This window comes from Pelodiscus sinensis, chromosome 32 (assembly GCF_049634645.1).
Source record: "Pelodiscus sinensis isolate JC-2024 chromosome 32, ASM4963464v1, whole genome shotgun sequence".
NCBI classification, from domain to species: Eukaryota; Metazoa; Chordata; order Testudines; family Trionychidae; genus Pelodiscus; species Pelodiscus sinensis.
In genome coordinates, this window is record NC_134742.1 from 108,865 (window position 1) to 127,620 (window position 18,756).

At 49.8% G+C, this 18,756-nt stretch overlaps 1 protein-coding gene across 1 annotated transcript in view; it reads left to right on the forward strand.

The window, feature by feature from the left end:
• The window catches only part of LOC142823068 (uncharacterized), a 61,965-nt gene extending 46,871 nt beyond the window's left edge, over window positions 1–15,094 (forward strand). Inside the window, exons 7-9 of the mRNA XM_075913348.1 lie at window positions 114–1,150; window positions 9,747–9,875; window positions 11,181–15,094. Coding sequence (XP_075769463.1) covers window positions 114–1,150; window positions 9,747–9,875; window positions 11,181–12,301 — 2,287 coding nt within the window. The 3' untranslated portion in view covers window positions 12,302–15,094. The remainder of the gene's footprint in view (window positions 1–113; window positions 1,151–9,746; window positions 9,876–11,180) is intronic.
• The last annotated feature ends 3,662 nt before the right edge of the window (window positions 15,095–18,756 follow it).

Consider the following 18,756-nt stretch of genomic DNA (forward strand, 5'->3'; position numbering starts at 1 on the left):
TAATAAAGGGGCTCAGAATGTCACCTCTGAGCGGGTGTTCCTGATGGATGATGACCCATGCATGCCAGTACATTTGAGAAGAATTTAATCAAAGAGTTGTTTTGATTTTGCAGCTGGCACTGGGGTGCAGGTGAGCGTGAAGAGCCGAAACGTTATCCAGCGGAAGCCAAGACGCTGAAGATGTCACCCAGAAAGTCCAAGAGGAACATGAACTCGAGTCCTGAGCAGGACAAACCTGGTGAGAGCCAACGTAGGCCAGAGGAGCCGGAGCCTGAGCCAGAGTCTGTGGAGAAGAGGCCAGTGAAACTCCTCCAAGGAATTAAGAAGCGAAAGGACTTTGTAGTGCACCAGGGAACCCAGACAGAGGAGAGCCCCAACATCTGCATCGAGTGTGGGAAAAGCTTTACCCAGAACAGTAGCCTGATCAACCACCGCAGAACCCACACAGACGAAAAGCCCTACAAGTGCCCCGACTGTGGGAAATGCTTTGGCGTCAGCTCCAGCCTCAGCCGCCACCAGCGCATCCACACTGGGGAGAAACCTTATGCCTGCCCCGACTGCGGAAAGAGCTTCAGCGACAAGTCCAACCTGACCCAGCACCAGCGCGTCCACACTGGTGAGAAGCCCTACAAGTGCATTGACTGCGGGAAGAGCTTCAGCCGCAGCTCCCACCGGAAGAAACACTTGCGGCACCTATTGGGCAAGAGGCCAGGCAAGTGCTCATCACCGCAGCAGCGTGAGGGCACTGGGGGGAAGGCCAAGGCCAGGAGGAAGGTGGAGGTGCTGAACACGTGCACCGAGTGCTGGCAGACCTTCAGCCAGAATGCCGATCTCATCAAGCACATGCGGATCCACACGGGCGAGAAGCCCTTCAAATGTACCGATTGTGGGAAGAGCTTCAGCGTCAGCTCCAACCTCTTCCGGCACCAGCGCATCCACACTGGGGAGAAACCCTACACATGCTCTGACTGCGGGAAGAGCTTCACAGACAAGTCCACCTTGACCCAGCACCAGCGCATCCACACGGGCGAGAAGCCCTATATCTGCACCTTCTGTGGGAAGGGCTTCAGCCACAGCTCCCACCACAAGAGACACGAGAAAATCCACAAGGGTGAGAACCCTCTACTGACCTTCCCTTCCCAGACATTCTGATCAGCCCCATGTTCGAGAACCCTGCAGGGATCAGTGTGGGCCCCACTCGGGGGAGCTGCCTGCATGGCGAGGATTTGTCTTCTGGAGATTAGGAACTGCCACAGAGATTTCATAGATGCTCAGAACAGAAGGGGCCATTAGATCATCTAGTCTGACTTCCTGTGCATCACATGCCTGAGAATCTCACCCAGCATCCAGCCCAGTAACTTGTGGTTGAGTGAGAAAATGTGTCTTAGAAAGAGGCATCCAAACTCAGTTTAGAGGCTCCAAGTGATGGAGACCCTACCACAGCCTTTGGGATCCATTCCCGGGGTTCACTACAATCCTGTAAAATCCTATCTCTTATTTGCTGTTTGAACACTGCTGACCTCATCTCCCAGCCCCTGGACTGTGGTCTGCTAGAGCAAAGAGCCCTTTGGTGTCAGCAGTATGATCTTCGTGTAGGTACCACGAGACTGTGCTCAGATCACCTCTCTATCTACCCTTCTATAGCTCGAGCTCCCTGAGTTTCCTCTCGCTGTAAGGCATGTTACAGGTCATTCTGTGTAGCCCTTCTCTGAACCCTCTCCAGTTTCACAATAGCCTTTTTAAAGTGTGGACATCGGAACTGGACCCAGCATCCAGAGTGGTCTCTCTTCCATAGGATCAGAGCAATTGTTCTGCTACCACCATCACCTGTCTCCAAAAGTGGCTATTACCCCTCCTTGAAGGAAGGTGTAAAACTCCCCTAATGAAATGTTTTCCAGTAGCCTACTCATAGGGGGACATGCTGCATCTACCCGGGAAATGAGTAGTTGGCTTCTACTCTTCACATAAGCATTTCTTATAAAAGTTCCCCTTAGCCATTGTAACTACTAGGCTGATATTTCTGTCGTTCACATCAGTGTCTAATGTCAGTGTTACTGTTGGCCTCCACGCATCTTATGGCGGAGATTTGCACAGGTTACAGGGTGTCCCATTATACATCCATTTCACACTAAAATAGTTAACGTTTGTAGGAACTGATGCATTATAAGTCCTCCCATTCCTCACTATAACTTGCACAAAAAAACCCCAAGCCCAATTTACTTAAATAGAAGTCAGCCGTGGGAAAAAAAATTACTCGCTTTAAGTTGTTTCACTATAAGTCCAAGTTTTTTTGGGACATAGCTTGGACTTATAGCGAGGACAGCCTGTATTTATGCAGTGTGTAGCATAGCATGTCTGTCGGTTTTACATTTTCTGTCTCTCAATTTCACTGACTGTTCCCTTGCTTTTGTATGAAGAGAGAGGGCAAATAAGAGCATTTTCTATATACCATTCATCTCTTCTCTGCTGCAGTTCCAGTCTTTTCAGTCTCTTGTCCTACAAAAAGTCTCTTCCAGGCCTGTAATTATTCTTGTTACCCATCTCGGAATACCTTCCATTTCTCCTGTAGCCTCTTTGAGATGGGGTGACCAGAACTGCACACATCACTAATTTATATAGTGGCATTAGAATATTCTCAGTATTATTTTCTGTCCAACTGTTTATATGTCTTCTGTGTGCGTGTTTCTTTGTTAGCCCCGGCTGCATATTGCTCAGAGATTTTCATTCACCAAGACTTGTAGGTCTTTCTTCACAGATGTTGTTCCTTTTCATTGGCCATGTACTGCCATTCCTTTTTAAGCAGCACTTCCTTATCAAATGAATGGAGATATCTCTTATCTTTCAATAGTAGGGTTTTTATAGCACCCATCACTGTAGTATCTAAGCACTTCCTAGCTAAACTGAATCTTAATTAAAAATGAAGGCATGCTGTTGTCCAGTGCATTACCTCACCCTTATCTGCACTGAATTCCCTCTGCCTGTCACATTGCCCCAGCTTCGCTAGATCCCTCTGTAGTTACTCATCCTCCTTTGTATGAGACTAGCCTAAAATAATTGTCATCTGCAACTGTTGCCACATCACTGCTCCCCTTCTTCATTAGATCAGTAATAAATAAATTAAATACAAGCCCTAAATCTGAACCACAGGGTGCCCTACCTGTCAGCTTCATCACCTCTCTCATTTCCTCTTTGCTGCCTCAGCCTCCCTCCGTGCCTTGTTGTGACCCACCGCTCCCCTTCACAGCCTTCTTAATCCCTCTCCTTCCCTGGGAGCCAGGGAGTGGGGCTGTAGGAGCTGTCAGCATGCTCAGTTTGCATTACAGTCCAGCCTAGGGTCCCTAATGGAGACCAGGGCCCCACTGAGCAGGGCCTGCCCCAAAGAGCTCACAGGCTATGTGGACAAGACAGACAAAGTGTGATTGGTGGGAGCAGGACAGAGGGCAGGTCTACACTTAAAATGCTGCAGCAGTTTCAGTGAAGACACTACTACTAGGCCAATGGGCAAGCTTCTCCCATTGGAGTAATTAATCCACCTCTGCAAGAAGTGGTAGGTAACAGCAGGAGTTAGTGATAGAAATGTAGCCGTGTTAGTCTGGTGTAGCTGAAGCAAAATGCAGGACAATGTAGCACTTTAAAGACTAACAAGATGGTTTATTAGATGATGAGCTTTCTGGGCCAGACCATTAGCTCACAGACGTCCCACTCTCCCCACCTCTAATATCATCAATTCACAGACACTTACCTTCCTTCCTCCCCTCCTCCCCCCGCATCCCCCTCCTGTTCTGAAATGTGATTTGTCCTTTTCATATGTGTTCATTTTTTTTAATTGTATCCTTTGGTATATATGGTTGTGACTATTTTCTTCCACTATTTGATCTGAGGAAGTGGGTCTGGCCCATGAAAGCTCATCACCTAATAAACCATCTTGTTAGTCTTTAAAGTGCTACATTGTCCTGCATTTTGCTTCAGCAGGAGTTAGGTCAGTTTAACTGTGTCGCTCGGGCTGTGGATTTTTTCAAACCTTTGAGCAACGTAGTTCTACTGATGTAAGTTTATAGTGTAGACTTGACCAGAGACCCAGAGAGCAGTAAAGGACTTGCCCAAGGTCTCCCAGCAGACCAGTGGCAGGACTGGAATAGATTGTTTTTGCTCTCGGGGTATTCATAGTGAAATGACCCAAAGAATATTGTTCTTACTCATTCTTACTCCTACCATCTCCTTAAAAACAAGCCAGATACACTCAAAATAGAGAAACTATTCTAGTAAATCCAAAGAATCTAATTGCATGATATATCTAGATTTAAATCGCTTGTAATCTTCAGTAGATGATATGCTCTTGGTAACAGAAGACTAAAAGGAAAATATGTTGAATTTCTAAAAAGCAGTGCCCCTTCCTTCTCTACACAGGAAAGTTTTACCAGCAATAAACGTTGTTCTATTATACCAGTTAAACCCCCATGTAGAAAGTTTTATTTTAGTATAGGAGTGATTTTTTTCAGCTTATTTTAAAACCTGTCCCAAGGGACATAAAGTAAACCAGAAACAAATTGGTTTTAACTGGAATGTTGTCCATGTGGTGTGATATATATGCTGACTTTAATTCACACCTTAACCCATACAAAAAAAACCTTTCCTGTTTTTAGGGCCTAATATTCTGTTTGTCAGAGCTCAGATGTCCTCCATCCATCTCTTTTAACCCCCCAGGTCTTTCCCTGCTGTGATCTGTATTTCAAGAAAGAACTTCCCAGTATTTCAGTTCTTTTGATATATGTCTTGGTTAGTGATTCTCAGTCATTGACGCCCCTCACACAGGCAATTACCCAGGATTTTGTGGACAGATCCACAAGAAGTGTCTTACGCATCCATCAGAGATGCTAACTGAACTCCTTCCAAATGGTTAACTTGGGCCTCATCCAGTCAACAACTCTCTGTCTGCATTTAGGAATGTGGCTGATGATAGACCTTCACAGTATAACGCTAGTCCATATATTTCATTAGTATTAGATAAGTGCCTAGAAACCCCAATCAAAATTTCGTTCTGGACGCTACACAGACACACAGTGAGAGACAGACCCTGCCCCAAAGAACATGGGGCTATGGGAATTGGCAGGCTGGGTCAAATCATGGTGACCCAAACCTCCTGAGGTCTCTTCCAGCTCTATGATTCTATGATCCATCTAGTCCAGCCTCCAATAGTGGCCAGTTCATATGCCTCTGAGGAAGGTGAAGAATTTCTGCAGTGAGCAGTTACAGGCTCAACTCACTCCAGGAATAGTTTCCTCTCAACCCCAAATCATGTTTGTTCCGAAGAATGAGGCATCATAGCCCCTCCAAAAGCTGTATGGAGAGGGTTGGCATTTTCTCCGTATAATCCTCTTGTCTGTATATAAAGCTTATTATCCAAATAGATGAGGGAGGAAAAGTAACTTGTCCAAAGTCACAGAGCAGGTCAAGCGTAGAGCCAGGAACAGAGCAGTCTATGGGTCCCAGGCCAATGCTTCATTCATTGGACCACGCTGCTTCCCACGCATCAGTCAGCAACCCCTGCCACTGTCCTCCCGCTGCCAACCTTCTTCTGGGTTGGAAAACTGACCTGTGAGCTCTGCTCTTCATGCCCTGGCCCTTCCCAGTATCCAGGCCATGACAATGCTTCACCAGTCACCCCATGATGCCTCTGTTTCCTTTATGGCGCTTGGAGGAACTTTGCCAATGGCTTTCTGGAAGCTGGAATTAAGAGCATCACCCGGCTCTTCTTCATCTTGCTGAGGCACTCTAGTGAATCCCAGTAGGTTCATTTGGTCAGATCCCCTCATATTCGTTTCACCTAGGTTTGGATTGTTTCAGTCCATGTAGCTGGTTCGGAAGCTGGTCTGTAATCTCTGCCTCCTCTGTAAAATCTTGTAATACAGCCCCCTTTGGTTCCTCCTCTATGGAAGGTGACTTGAATGGATTCACATTATATTTCAGCATTTTGGGTAGCAGCTCAGCCACATCTTTCAGGACTTTGGGAGGTAGCACTAGTGTAGTGCAAAAGATGTGTTTGTGCCAGAACCTCCTCTTTTGACACCTCAGTCTCTGACAGTGCCTTATCTTTGCTACCTGCAGAGAGAGCCTGGGCTCCACAACACTCCCTGGGGTGAAGCCTAGTGCAGAGAAATTCCACGGCTTCCTGGCAAAGTCCTTGCCCTCCGAGAGAGCTGCTATTTCAGCCAGGTGTTGGGACAGTTATTCCCCAAGTTCAGCCAAGGAACTCTGGCCTTTTGTCCAGACAGCTGGCTGTTTCCTGGCTTGCCAACAGCTACTTCCCCAGATGTCTGTGGCTGGCAAAGAAGAGCCTGACAGCCTTGAAAAGTCACTGGGAATAAAGAGGAGGAGCCAGGCTAGCTGCCCCTGTACATAAAGGAAGAGGAAATAGGAGTGGTGTCAGGAAACGGGATGGGAGGTGGGGGTTGGGCAATGGGGATCAGGATAGGAAATTGGACACAAGACAATCTGTTAAGAGGTGTGATAAGATTTGAGAGGTCGAGGTCGAATGGGCCCATGGACTTGCGCAGCCATTCTGCTTCTGGGGTTTGTGAGGCATTTCCAGATGTGTGTCTTTATGTCTTTGACCCTCCAGATTGCCTGTCCTCCCTCTCAATTCCCACCTCGCCATGTAAGTTCCTCTCTGTTGGCTGCCCACAGGCTGGCTTTACACTGTGTGATTTCTGCTGAGCGCAAATAAACTTCTACCTTGGCATTTAACCACACTGGGCTGCTCTCACTAACTTTTCAGCTTCTTTCTTTCTTCAGGAGATGGCTCAGGGAGGTGGGAAGTTGGATACAGGGACTTTTCAAGGGCTCTGCCTCCTATCTAGTCCCAAGGTAAGGGAATGGGCTGGTTCAAGAGTGGGGAATGGGACATGGTGACTTTCCGCTGTAGGGGCACTGGCTCTGATGGAGTCCCAGTGTGGGAGGACTGACTGGCTCAGAGCAGAGGAATGGGACATGGGGCTTTTCCCCTCTAGGAGGCATTGGATCCAGTCTGGCCCCAAATGGGGGAACTGGCTGGCTTTGGGGTGAAGAATAGGACATGGGGCCTTTGCTCTGTAGGGGCACTAACTCTCTGGTCCCAGGCTGGGGGCGATGGGCTGAAAACTGGTGATGTTATGGTGACTCACAATATCACATCTGTGTGTTTTTAAACTTTCTCACTATCTGAGGATAACGAAGAGCAAACTCACACAGCCCTGCCCATCTTCAGAGTGCTCCCCACTTCCCCGCATTGTTCTCAGCAGAACGTCCGTGAAGACGGCTGCCACTTTGCAAGTGTCATGGAGGCGAGCGGAGGGCAGCTGCCTCCCGTTGTTGCCAGTGTGGCAGAAGCCAGCCACCTGCAGGGAAAAGCAGCTCTCCACTATCTTGTTACAAGGCAGAGAAGGAGCCAGGGAGATGGTGGGTGCAAGGGAAGGTGAAGGACACAGGAGAACACTTGGTGGGCAAATTATTTTGTGAGACAGGGAGGGTTGCTGTGGAGACCTTCCAAGTGTCCCAGGTCCCTTGGTGTAGCCCTGAAGCCCCCATTCTTGCCAGGAGTCATTGAGTCCAGCCCCTGCCCAGAGCAGGACCAACCCCAACTCCACCATCCCAGCCAGGGCTTTGTCAGGCTGGGACTGAAAAATCTCTAGGGATGGAGATTCCACCCCCTCCCTAGAGAACCCATCCCAGTGCTTCACCCTCCATGGGAAATAGTTTTTCCTAATATCCAACCTAGATCTCCCCCACTGTAACTTGAGACGGCTGTTCCTTGTTCTGCCATCTGGCGACGGGGGATTGGGTCTCTGCTCTCCCGGATTTATAATACGAGAACAAGGGACACCCCCCACAACATTAAAAGGTGAGAAGCTCAAAGCCAACGAAGGGAAAATGCTGTTTTCACAGCGTGGGAACTCACTGCCTCAGGAAATGGTTGAGAACCAGGGATTTAGCAGGACGGGACATTGCCATGGAGAAGCAAGGCTATCCAGGGGTCCCATAATCACCCGCAGCAAACCTTTCTGGAGGGGCATTAGCACGCACGCGCGCTCACCCCATGGAGGCTGCGAGAGCGCAGGGTGAGAGGCGCCCTGGGGGCAGGTTTCCACACGTCTGCTCTTGCCCCTTCCTGGAGCACGTGCTTCTGCCGGAGCCGGGCCCTTGCGCGTTGTCGCTAGAGGTCTCTGGCGCGGGGAGGCGGCTCTCTCTGTTCTCCGCTCAGGATGGGGGTTGAGCTTCCTGGGTCAGAGGCTGCTGCTGCCTCCATTGTGAGCCCGGATTCCTGCCCGCAGCTGATCCGCTGCTCCCCGCGGGGTGTGCGCCAGCGAGCGGGCGGGGAGAGAGCCCCGATCCCAGCGCCCCGCGGCGCCCGGCCGGGCTGGAGCCAGCCCCGCGCCCAGCCCCGGAGCCGCAGCCTGCAGGTGAGGGGCGCGCACAGCGCTGGGCCGGGCAGGGACGTGACTCTGCCCCTCCCCGGCCCCTCCTCGCCCCAACCCTACTCCCGGGGGCGGGCGGGGGTTGCTGCCCGCACCGACGCCCTGTGGCAGCGGCGGGGTGGAAGTGCTGCCAGGACAGCCTCCCCCTGCCCTGGGGTGCATTCACTCAGAGGCATTGCTCCTGAGCTACGTCCCAGCCACATCCCTGCCTCTCTTCTGCCCCTGTCCAGCTGCCCAGGCCGTGCCCCTGAACATCTGGGCACCCCCAGCGCCTTTGGGAAAGGCTTGTTTGTCCCTCTGGCTCATTTGCAGTTTCTCCTGCTGCAAAGCTGGTCTGACTTGTGCATAGGATTCTGCAGGACTCTCAGACCGGGTGGGTCCAGCTATGTCTGAGGCTCCCCGCACCTGCATGGGCACCTCACCTGCACAAAGAGCTCTGGAAGTGACTAGTGATTTCTAAGTGACAGCTTGAGCCAGGACAAAATGTTTGGTCTGATTTTCAGCAGGTGGCTGCTCTGCACTTGGTTGGTAAAAATCAGGCCCCTTTCATGTGTGGCAAGTTGGCAACCCAAAATCATTATTCACCTCAGAAATTACTGGCCTTGAATTTCTCTGTGCCTCTGTTTAGCCATCTGTAAAACAGAGATAACATTTCCCTGTGGTACCTCAACAGGAGTGGGGAGGGCACACTGGAGGGTGCTCATTTTCATTGCTGATGGATGCTGTAGAGATGTTTTGATAGACAAGGCCAACACAAAGCTAACCATATATGGTGCAGTTCAAAACTGGTTACTCATGGGGTCATGTAGTGTTGCTTCTTCTCAACTTGATTCATGGATCTAACCAACCAATTTCATCTCGTAGCATTGGCTGTCATATTCTGCTGGGATCTGCTGGGTGTTAGCTATACAGGGCTCCTGCCGTGAAAAGCCTCGCCATCCAATCGGGGAATAGAAGCAACACCATGTGACTTGGTCCAAGAGGTAAGTTGTTATTTTTTATCACCACCATCGTAGTGATCAAAATCAGCATGCATAGCACCCACAGTGCTCGCCACTCAGAACAGTCTGTGAGCCCAGATCAACTCCCTGAAGAACACTGCCAGTGACATTAGCTGGGCGAGTGTATAAAGGACATCTGTGCTCCTGCTTCCAGGCATAAATCAGCCTCTGACTGCCAGGGCTTAGAGAAACTGCATCCTTGTGTGCAGGTTATTCTGTAGTTGCCTGTGACTGGATTCCTCTCACTTTCCTCTCAGCTCTCTGCTTTTGGAAACTGATGTGATCACGGCTTGAGCCAATGCAGTGGGGAGATGGAGAGGGACCACTGGTCCGAGAGTGGGGTACCAGGCTACATGGGACCCGTGGGTCCATCTGCTGTGGCAGCGGTTGTCACCTTGTGCCCTTGATTTTGAAGAACAAGCAGGTTTGAGCATTTTTCTGCCTGTCCAAGGACAGTCTGTGTAAAGGAAACCTGGGAAAATGCACCGTTCTGCTCAGGTTCGTGGCTGTGCCCATCAGCATGCTATCTGAGCCCTGCAAATGAGAAATGATGAATGACTTGCCCAGACAGGCAGGTTTAACTGGTCTTGCTTCTGCCTAGTCCTTGTGCTGCTGCGGGAATGAGCTGCCCTGGGGATAGTACTGGGGGGATCCCTCAAAGCGACTGCTTTGAGTCAGACTCTGTTCCCTGGAGGGTTGGTTTTCTGACTAGTGCTGGGAAGACCCTAGGGAATGCCAAGACAAAGGATTCTCATTTGTTTTCGCATTTCCCCTCCCTCTCAGAAACTCAGGTTTCTGTCTTCCAGTCCTGGGTCGAGGGGCTGGGCTAGTAGAGTGCTGTGGGCTGGAATAAAGTGTGTTTGGCTTATTGAGGCTAAGGCCAGAAGGGCCCATGGTGCTTTTCTACTCTGATCTGCACCACGTGGGCTGGGGACCCTCCCAGGTAAATCAAGCTTAGTGACTCGTGTTTGAACCAAGCACAGTGTTCTGAACATGACTCCCAGTCTTAATTTACATTTCCAGCATGGGCAGATGCTCTGTATGACCGTGGGCAGTCTCTCCGTGTCTCTGTTCCCTTCTGCCGGGGAGTGGGGGAGGAGAGGAGCTGTGCCCTGCCTCCTGGAGGGATGTGAGGGGAAATACATTAAACCGTGCGAGGTGCTGAGTGGTTGCAGTGATAGGGGCTATATAAATACCTCGCTAAGCAGACAGAGGCAATGCGAACCAGTGGCCTGAAGTCCGGTCTGGGAGCCTGGACACCTACTTTCTATTCCTGCTGTGGGATCTTGGGAAAGGACCCTCCCCCACGGTGTGTCTGTGCAGCGCCTAGCACAACAACACTGGGTTAGACCAAAGGCCCATCTAGCCCCGTGTCCTGTCTTCTGACCGTGGCCAACGCCTGGTGCTCCAGAGGGAATGAATAGAACAGGGAACCATCAAGTGATCCCTCCCCTGTCACCCATTCCCAGTCTCTGACAAACAGAACCTAGGGACACTTGCCCATCCTGGCTAGCAGCCATCGATGGACCTAACCCCCCATGCATTTAGCGAGTCCCTTTTTGAACCCGGATCTCGAAGTACTGTAAGGGGTATGATCACATTTATCACCCAGCACCCAGGGTACCCAGCACCAACCAAGAGAGGGGCCCACATGCTGTACAAGCACAGAGCAGAGGACAGTCCCTGCCCTGACGTAATGGCTCACGCCTAGGCTCTCTCTCTGTTCCAGCAGATGACAGCGCTGTGAGTGAGCACAGGGAGGTGAATATTTCTCCGCAGGCCCCAAACCTGGGGTGCCAATCACCATCCGAGATGTCGCCCAAAAAGTCCAAGGGGAATGTGGCCAAAGCCCTGGAGAAGAAGAAGCCCAAGAACAAGCGCAAGTCGGATAAGCCGAAGCGCAGCCCGCCTGAGGAGGAGACCCTGGTCTACCAGCCGCCGCCCAAAGGTGACAGGCCCAACCTGTGCTCCGAGTGCGGGAAGAGCTTCCTGCATAGCTCAGACCTAGTGAATCACCAGCGCATCCACACGGGTGACAAACCGTTCATCTGCACCGACTGTGGCAAGAGCTTCCGGCAGAGCTCCACGCTCATCACCCACCAGCGCATCCACACCGGCGAGACCCCCTATGAGTGCAGCTACTGCGGGAAGAGCTTCCGCGTCAGCTCCAACTTCGTGCGGCACCAGCGCATCCACACCGGCGAGAAGCCCTACAAGTGCCCCATCTGCGGGAAGAGCTTCACGGACAAGTCCACCCTGACCCAGCACCAGCGCACCCACACCGGCGAGAAGCCCTACAAGTGTGCTGACTGCGGGAAGAGCTTCAGCCGCAGCTCCCACCGCAAGCGGCACCTGCGCAACCCCCCGGCCAAAGGCCGGGGCAAATGCTCCCACCGTGGCGGGGAGGCCACCCTGCCCAAGGCCAAAGAGATCAAGATCAAAAAGCGGGCACCGACCATCGAGACCCCCAACACGTGTGCCGAGTGCTGGCAGAGCTTTAACCAGAACTCAGACCTGATAAAGCACATGCGGATCCACACGGGCGAGAAGCCCTTCAAATGCACCCACTGCGGGAAGCGTTTCAGCGTCAGCTCCAACCTGACCCGGCACCAGCGCATCCACACCGGGGAGAAACCCTACAAGTGCCCCGACTGCGGGAAGAGCTTCACAGACAAGTCCACCCTGACCCAGCACCAGCGCATCCACACGGGCGAGAAGCCCTACATCTGCATCTACTGCGGGAAAAGCTTCAGCCGCAGCTCCCACCACAAGAGACACGAGAGAACCCACTCCGGCGAGAACCCTGATACCTTCCTGCCCTTGTGGCATTACCCTGGCCAGAACTTCTAGAGTCACTGACCTCTCTGGCAACAAAGCCCCCAGAGACAGGGGTGAGGTGGGAAGGGAAGGGCTATGGGGACAGGGGAGGGCATGGTCTGGCCTGCTCATGTGAGGGACTTGTGTGGGGGACAACTGGTTGTAGGACAAATGATTGGTGAGGACCCTAGCGATATTGAAATTTGATGGCTTCAGAGGTGTGTGTGTGTGTGTGTGTGTGCGCACGCGCGCGCTTTACAGAATTATTAAAGTCATTGGCTGAAAGGGCTCTCAAGAGCCCGTATAATCTGTCTCCTGTTCTGAAGCCTAGACTGTCTCTGCTCTAACCTCTTCTTTAAAACCTCCACTGATGGGAACTCCCTGCAGTTGCTTACTAACCTATTCCAGCGCTGAACTTACCTTATAGTTAGAAAGTTTTTCCTAATATTTACCTAAATCTCCATTGCTGCAAGCTGAGCCAATTACTTCTCCTCCCACCTTCAGTGGACCTTGATGGATGACCATCCTCTTAAACCAGCCATTTGGGGACTGTTATTGGACCTCCTCTCAGTCTTCTCCTTTCGGGATTAAACAGGCCTAGTTCTTGTAATTTAAACCTCTTGCCATTGTTCTTGCTGTCCTCTGGACGCTTTCCAATTTGACTATGGTTCTCAAACTAGTCACAGTACTCCAGCTGAGGCCTCACCAAAGCTGCATAGAGCGGAACAAACACCTTCCATATCTTACCTTTGACACTCCTGTTAATACGTCCCAGAGTGAAATTATGTTTTTTTCCAGCTGTACCATGTTGATTCATTCACTTGGCGATCCAGTATGAGCCCAGACCCTTTCTTGCTATCCTGCTGCCTAGACAGTTATTCTTCATTTTGTCTTTGTGCATTTTCATTTTTTTTTCTTCCTAAGTCTTTATTGAATTTCATTTTACTAATTTTGGGCATGTTCTCCAATATGTCACGGTCATCTTGCGTTCTAATCCTCTTCTTCATAGTGCTTGCAGCTTCTCCCACCGTGGCGTCATCTGTAGATTTTACAAGTTATCATGCAAGTCATTAACAGAAACATCGAATGGTACTGGACTGAGAACAGACCTGTGAGATCTTACTTCATACGTATACCTGGTGTGATAGCAAATCTTTGATAGTTACTCTTTGAATACTGTCTTTCGATCCGTTGTGCACTCATTGTATAGTAATAATGTCATCTAAACCCCCATTTTTCTAGTTTGCTTATGACAATGTCATATGACAACGTGTCAAAAGTCAAGCCATATTACTTCTACTTCCTCTGCCCAGCCACTAGGCCAGTAACCCTATCAAAAAAGGAAATTAGGTTGATTTGGCAAGATTTGTCGGCTATCACTCACCCTATGAACCCCATATTAGGTGCTTACAAATTGTTTGTGCAATAATTTGTTTCCTATCTCTCTGGATATTGAAGTTAGTGTGCCTGGCCTATAATTCCTCCCCCTCTCCCCCCCCCCCCCCCCAGCCCTTGCACCACTTTTTAAAAATAGGTACCATGTTCACCCATCTTCTGTGAATTCTCAACAATAATTCTAATGGATCAGAGATTGTGTCAGCTTGTTCCCTAAACACCCTAGGATGAAATTCACCGGGCCCTGGCAACTTGAATACTTGATCTAACTTATTTTCCCCTATGCTGGCTTGTGTTCCTAACCCTTGTTAATATTAACAGTGTTAATCACCTGCTCATAGTTCACCATTTTAGTGAAAACTGCAGGAAAAGTGGCATTAAACACTTCAACCTTTTATGTGTCATCCATTATTACTCTTTATTCCCCTTTGAATACTGTACCTGCACTTTCTGTCTTTTTACTCATACTTCTAATGTATTTACAGAACTTCTTCTTGTTGCCTTTTATGTCTTTTGCTAGGTGTAACTCATTTTGTGCCTTAGCCTTTCAGATTTTGTCCCTATATGCTTGTGCTGTTCTTTGTACTAATCCTTAGCAATTTGTCCTTATTTCTACCTTTTGTACCATGCCTTTTGGATTTTCGGGTCATTAAAGAGCTCCTGGTGCAGCTATATTGGTATCTTGCTATTCTACTTAGAGGCAGGCGGTGAGTCTTTAATATTGTCTCTTTTAGAAAGTGCCAACTCACTATACTCCCTTTTTCCCTTGGCTTTCTTTCCAAGAGGACCTTACCTGGCAACAAGTTCCACATGCCCACTGTGTGTGGTGTGAACAAGTACTTCCTGATATTTGTTTTTAATCTCTTTTAAACCATAGTTGGTGTGTTAAGTGAAGAAGTAAATAACACTTCCTAATTCACTTTCTCGACACCACCTGTAATTTTATTTACATCTGTTGCATCTCCCCTCAGGCATGTCTTTTCCCAGCTGCTCTATCCCAGTCTTTTTAATCTCTCCTTGGATGGAAGCTGTTCCAGTCTCCTCATCATTTTTGTTGCCCTTCTCTTTTTTCCCAATTCTGTATTTTTTGAGATGGAGTGACTTGAACTGCACAGAGTAGTGGAAGTGTGACGAACCAGAGTTTTATACAGAGGCATTATGATATTTCCTGCATTATTATTGACCAATTTCCTGATGGCTCCCAACATGCTGTTAGTCTATAAAGCTCCTGCCCATTGCCTAAGCTACATACCGGGGCTTTGGTGTCTGTGAGACCCAGGCCTTTTGTTTTAACACATCACTGGCCTGTATGGAATGAGTTCTAGGGTCTCAGCCCTGTCCCCAGAAGGCTCAGGTATCTACATAACAAAACCATCCCCGCATCAAGCTCAGGACTAGCTGGGCCAGCTGGAAGGCAGAAGCCTTTATGGGGAAGAAACTGAACGTCCGTCTTCTCCTGCAGAACAGGAAAGAAGAGAGTGTGTGAGTGGCTGGGGCGGGTGTGTGTGTATGTATGTGTTTGTGTGTGCGTGCATGCTCAGTTTGGAGTGCACTGCCATTGCTGAGCATCATGTAGGGCCACTGAACCCTGCTGCTCCCCCCAGCACCGCCTCCTATCTTGTGCAGCTGGTCGGATCCGACAGCAATCTTGCAGATCCCCCTGTGCTGCTGCATTTAGAAAAGAGGGGCTGTCGCTCCTGCCTTCCTGTGTAAATAACCCCCTCCTCCCACACACATTTATTAACACTGTGGTCCCTGTGCTGGCACCCTCAGCTGTTGCAGTGGGAGAAGCCCCCCTTGTCCCATCCATGACACCTGGGGCCAAGCAGCATGCACAGAGGGTACAAATTGTCATTAACATTTTTGAACCAAAAATCACCCCCCTCCCATTCCAGTTTGTCTTGGTGTCGGAGCTGAGCTGACGAGAGGCTGGTGGGCTGGGGATTCCCTGATTCTGCGGCCAGAGGCAAAGTGCCCCAGGGTAGGTTACACTCCCTTACTCAAGCCCCAGCCCCCATATCAGGCCCAGCACATTAATTAACATCTCTGCCCCACCCAGCACAGGGAGCTGGATGCTGCTGTGGTTCTGCTCCCCTGGTTCCGACTCCCTAGGGCCTCAGTCTCCAGACTTGGTGCCTCCCCCTCCCTCCCTGGGAGAGTGGGTCAGTTCAGGGGACTTGCAATGGCGCCAGCAGAACCCTGGAGCCCAGGGCCCGTATGGGGCCTGGAGGCTGCTTAGAGCTGGAGTGGCTGTTCCCAGGGAGGCCGGGTGCATGGATGCTCCCAGCTGGGCTGCAGCATGTCTCCTCCCTGGCAGCATCTCCAGAGCAGAAGTGAGGGACAAAGACAAATCGAGTCTTTTCCCTAACATGATGCGTCCTTAGAAGCCTGGGCATGTCATGTCCAGACTGTGGCCCTGACTTTTGACTGGGCATTTGTAGCCCCTTTGGGAGCATTTGCTTTTCTTCGTAAGAAAGCTGCAGCAATACAAGATGAGTGGTGTCAGCTGCCGGCTCAGACAGTCCCTGTGATGTTCCCTCTCTGGGCTTGCCTTGCATGTCTCTGTTGTCCTAGACTGAGAGCAGCTACACACAAGTTCCTTTTGGCCTAAGCAGAGCCACCAACTTGCAGCATGGTCAGTCCATTTGCTGAGACCACGTGGCATCTGAAAGCTCAGCATGCAGGAAGGAGCACCATGCCGCCCGGGCTCACTGTGCAACAGAACATCCTGGTGAGCAGCACTCGTGGAAGGGTTGGCACAATCGGCTTCTGTCTCCCAGGAACGCCTGCAGCATTTCCAGCTGGACACAGGATTCTCCTTTGTGTTATGGCCAAACTGCTGGGTTTCATGTCTGCAGTGCTTAGCAGGACTGCTGGCCAGCAGCACGGGAAGGAAGCTGATGTTTCAGAGAACTGGCCAAAAGCAGCAGTCCTGCGGAGTTAGCCGTTTTCTCTGTGAGTAAAGTCTCTGCCACCAGCTGACAGTTTCTAAGTTAATGGTTATATATTTGAAATGGCTCAAGTAGGCTTTATGGACATATTTGAAATAGGGTTTGCAAAATGTAGCAAGTTTTCTGTCACTTATTCAGTGGTTGTGATTTCCTGCTTTGAGCTGTGTCATTTGTCTGGGTCATCTATCTATGGCTCCTGCCACCATGGTGTATGAACGCCTCCACAGTGTTTCAGTATAGGGGAATATCATATGGTACAGATTCTGCTCCCCAGCTGGTGGACTGACCTGACTTTTATAAACGGCTTCCATCCACAATTCATTGCCTTTCATTGCAAAACAAATTTTGTTCCTTCCTTGAACTCATCTCTTCTTCTGACCATGAACGCTGGTCTGGGCAAAGTTTTGTTTGTAGAACTGTTCACAAATAACAGGGCATGCACAAATCTATTTAAAAGCTGGTCTTCAGTTTGAGGAATTCTTCACCTACAGATTTTTATGCTCCTCAGCCTAAAGATGCTGTTTATTATTGCGGGGCCAAATCAAATACCCTGTTGGATGCACTGGTAAGGCACTAATGAAACTTCACATCACAGTCTCTGCAGAAGTCTCTCCTCTATGCAGGCTCCTTTGGCTTGCTCATGGTGAGTCTGATAACAAAACTGCACTTACAACGAACTCCATCTGTGGAAAGTACAGCTTCCTCTAATGGAGAGTGTGCAGAGCAGGCCATGCTGCGGTCTGAGATAGGTTCTGTGGATGGGGTTCCCAAAGGGGCACTGTTTTAAGGTGACAGATACAAAAGGTGAAGCACTACAGGCGAGCAGAGACAGAACACATTCAGGGCCAGCCCACAACATTTTGGCACCTGAGGCAGGGAGCTCAAATGACGCCCCCATGCCCCCTTTTCTCCTGCCTGCCTGCTATGTCTCTTATGCCCTTCTTCCTCCAGCACAGCACTCCACCATCTCTGTGCATCTAGAGCAGAGAGAATACATCTGCACCAGCAGCCGACACAATTTTCTATACTCTGGGTCCTAGTGGTGCCCCCCCCCCCCCCCCAGTCTGCCGCCTGAGGCAGCCGCCTCAGTTCGCCTCATGGTAAGGTCAGCCCTGAACACATTCTGCATTTCACTAGGCAGCCAAATTGTTGAAGAAATTGTATTGATTTTTTCTGTTCAACTCATTTGCCCCATCTTCCCTTGGGCTACGTCTACACTGCAGGCTTTTTGCGTAAGAACAGCTGTTACTTGCAGAGCGTCTACACTGCACGCGTGTTCTTGTGCAAGTAAATTTACAGCACAGTGTTGGAAAACAGGGCTTCTTCTGGAAGAGTTATTCCTCTCCCCACGAGGAATAAGCCCTCTTGCGCAAGAGCTCTTCCACAAGAAGGCAGTGTAGACAGGCAAGATGAATTTCTTGTGCAAGAAGCCCCTATGGTTAAAATGGCCATCAGAGCTTTCTTGCGCAAGAGCGTGTCCACACTGCCATGGACGATGTTGTGCAAAAGCACATGGCAGTGTGGACGCTCTCTTGTGGAAGACATTTTACACAAAAACTCTTTCACAAAACAGTTCTTTCGCAAGAAACCTGCAGTGTGAATGTAGCCTTGGAGCATTCACAGATAATCTCACACAGACAGGGAGGTGCTTCTTGGCTCTTCTGATCACCCACCTTCCCACAGACACCCTTTTGTTCTATACCCTTTGGCAAGCAGCGACAAAAATCCTAAATAGGCCTCTGCCTTTGTTTCATTTCAGCAGCCTTGAACCTTTCCTGGACACCAGAGTGTTCGAGATTTGGGGAATGGGTTTCTGAAATAACTTGTGCATTCATTCTCCAACATCAGACCAGGAGCTTTCTGGCTTGGGGTGATCCCAGAAGATACAGAGACAACCTCTGATGCCCTGGTGTGCCCTCCAGGATTTGGATCAGAACTTTGGCTCTACTTTGTTTTGTGTGCCAGTATCTTATCATTTCTCTAGAAGGAGAAGCCTACACTATTTCAAGCAGTACAGCATTGTAGCCTTCCAATCTAGGGAGATTTGCTAGGTCATTTCCTTTCCCCAACCTGACCTCCCATTAACACATCCCTGTAACTATGTAAGAACTAGTTCAGACAATGTAACTCTTGGATTTTGTT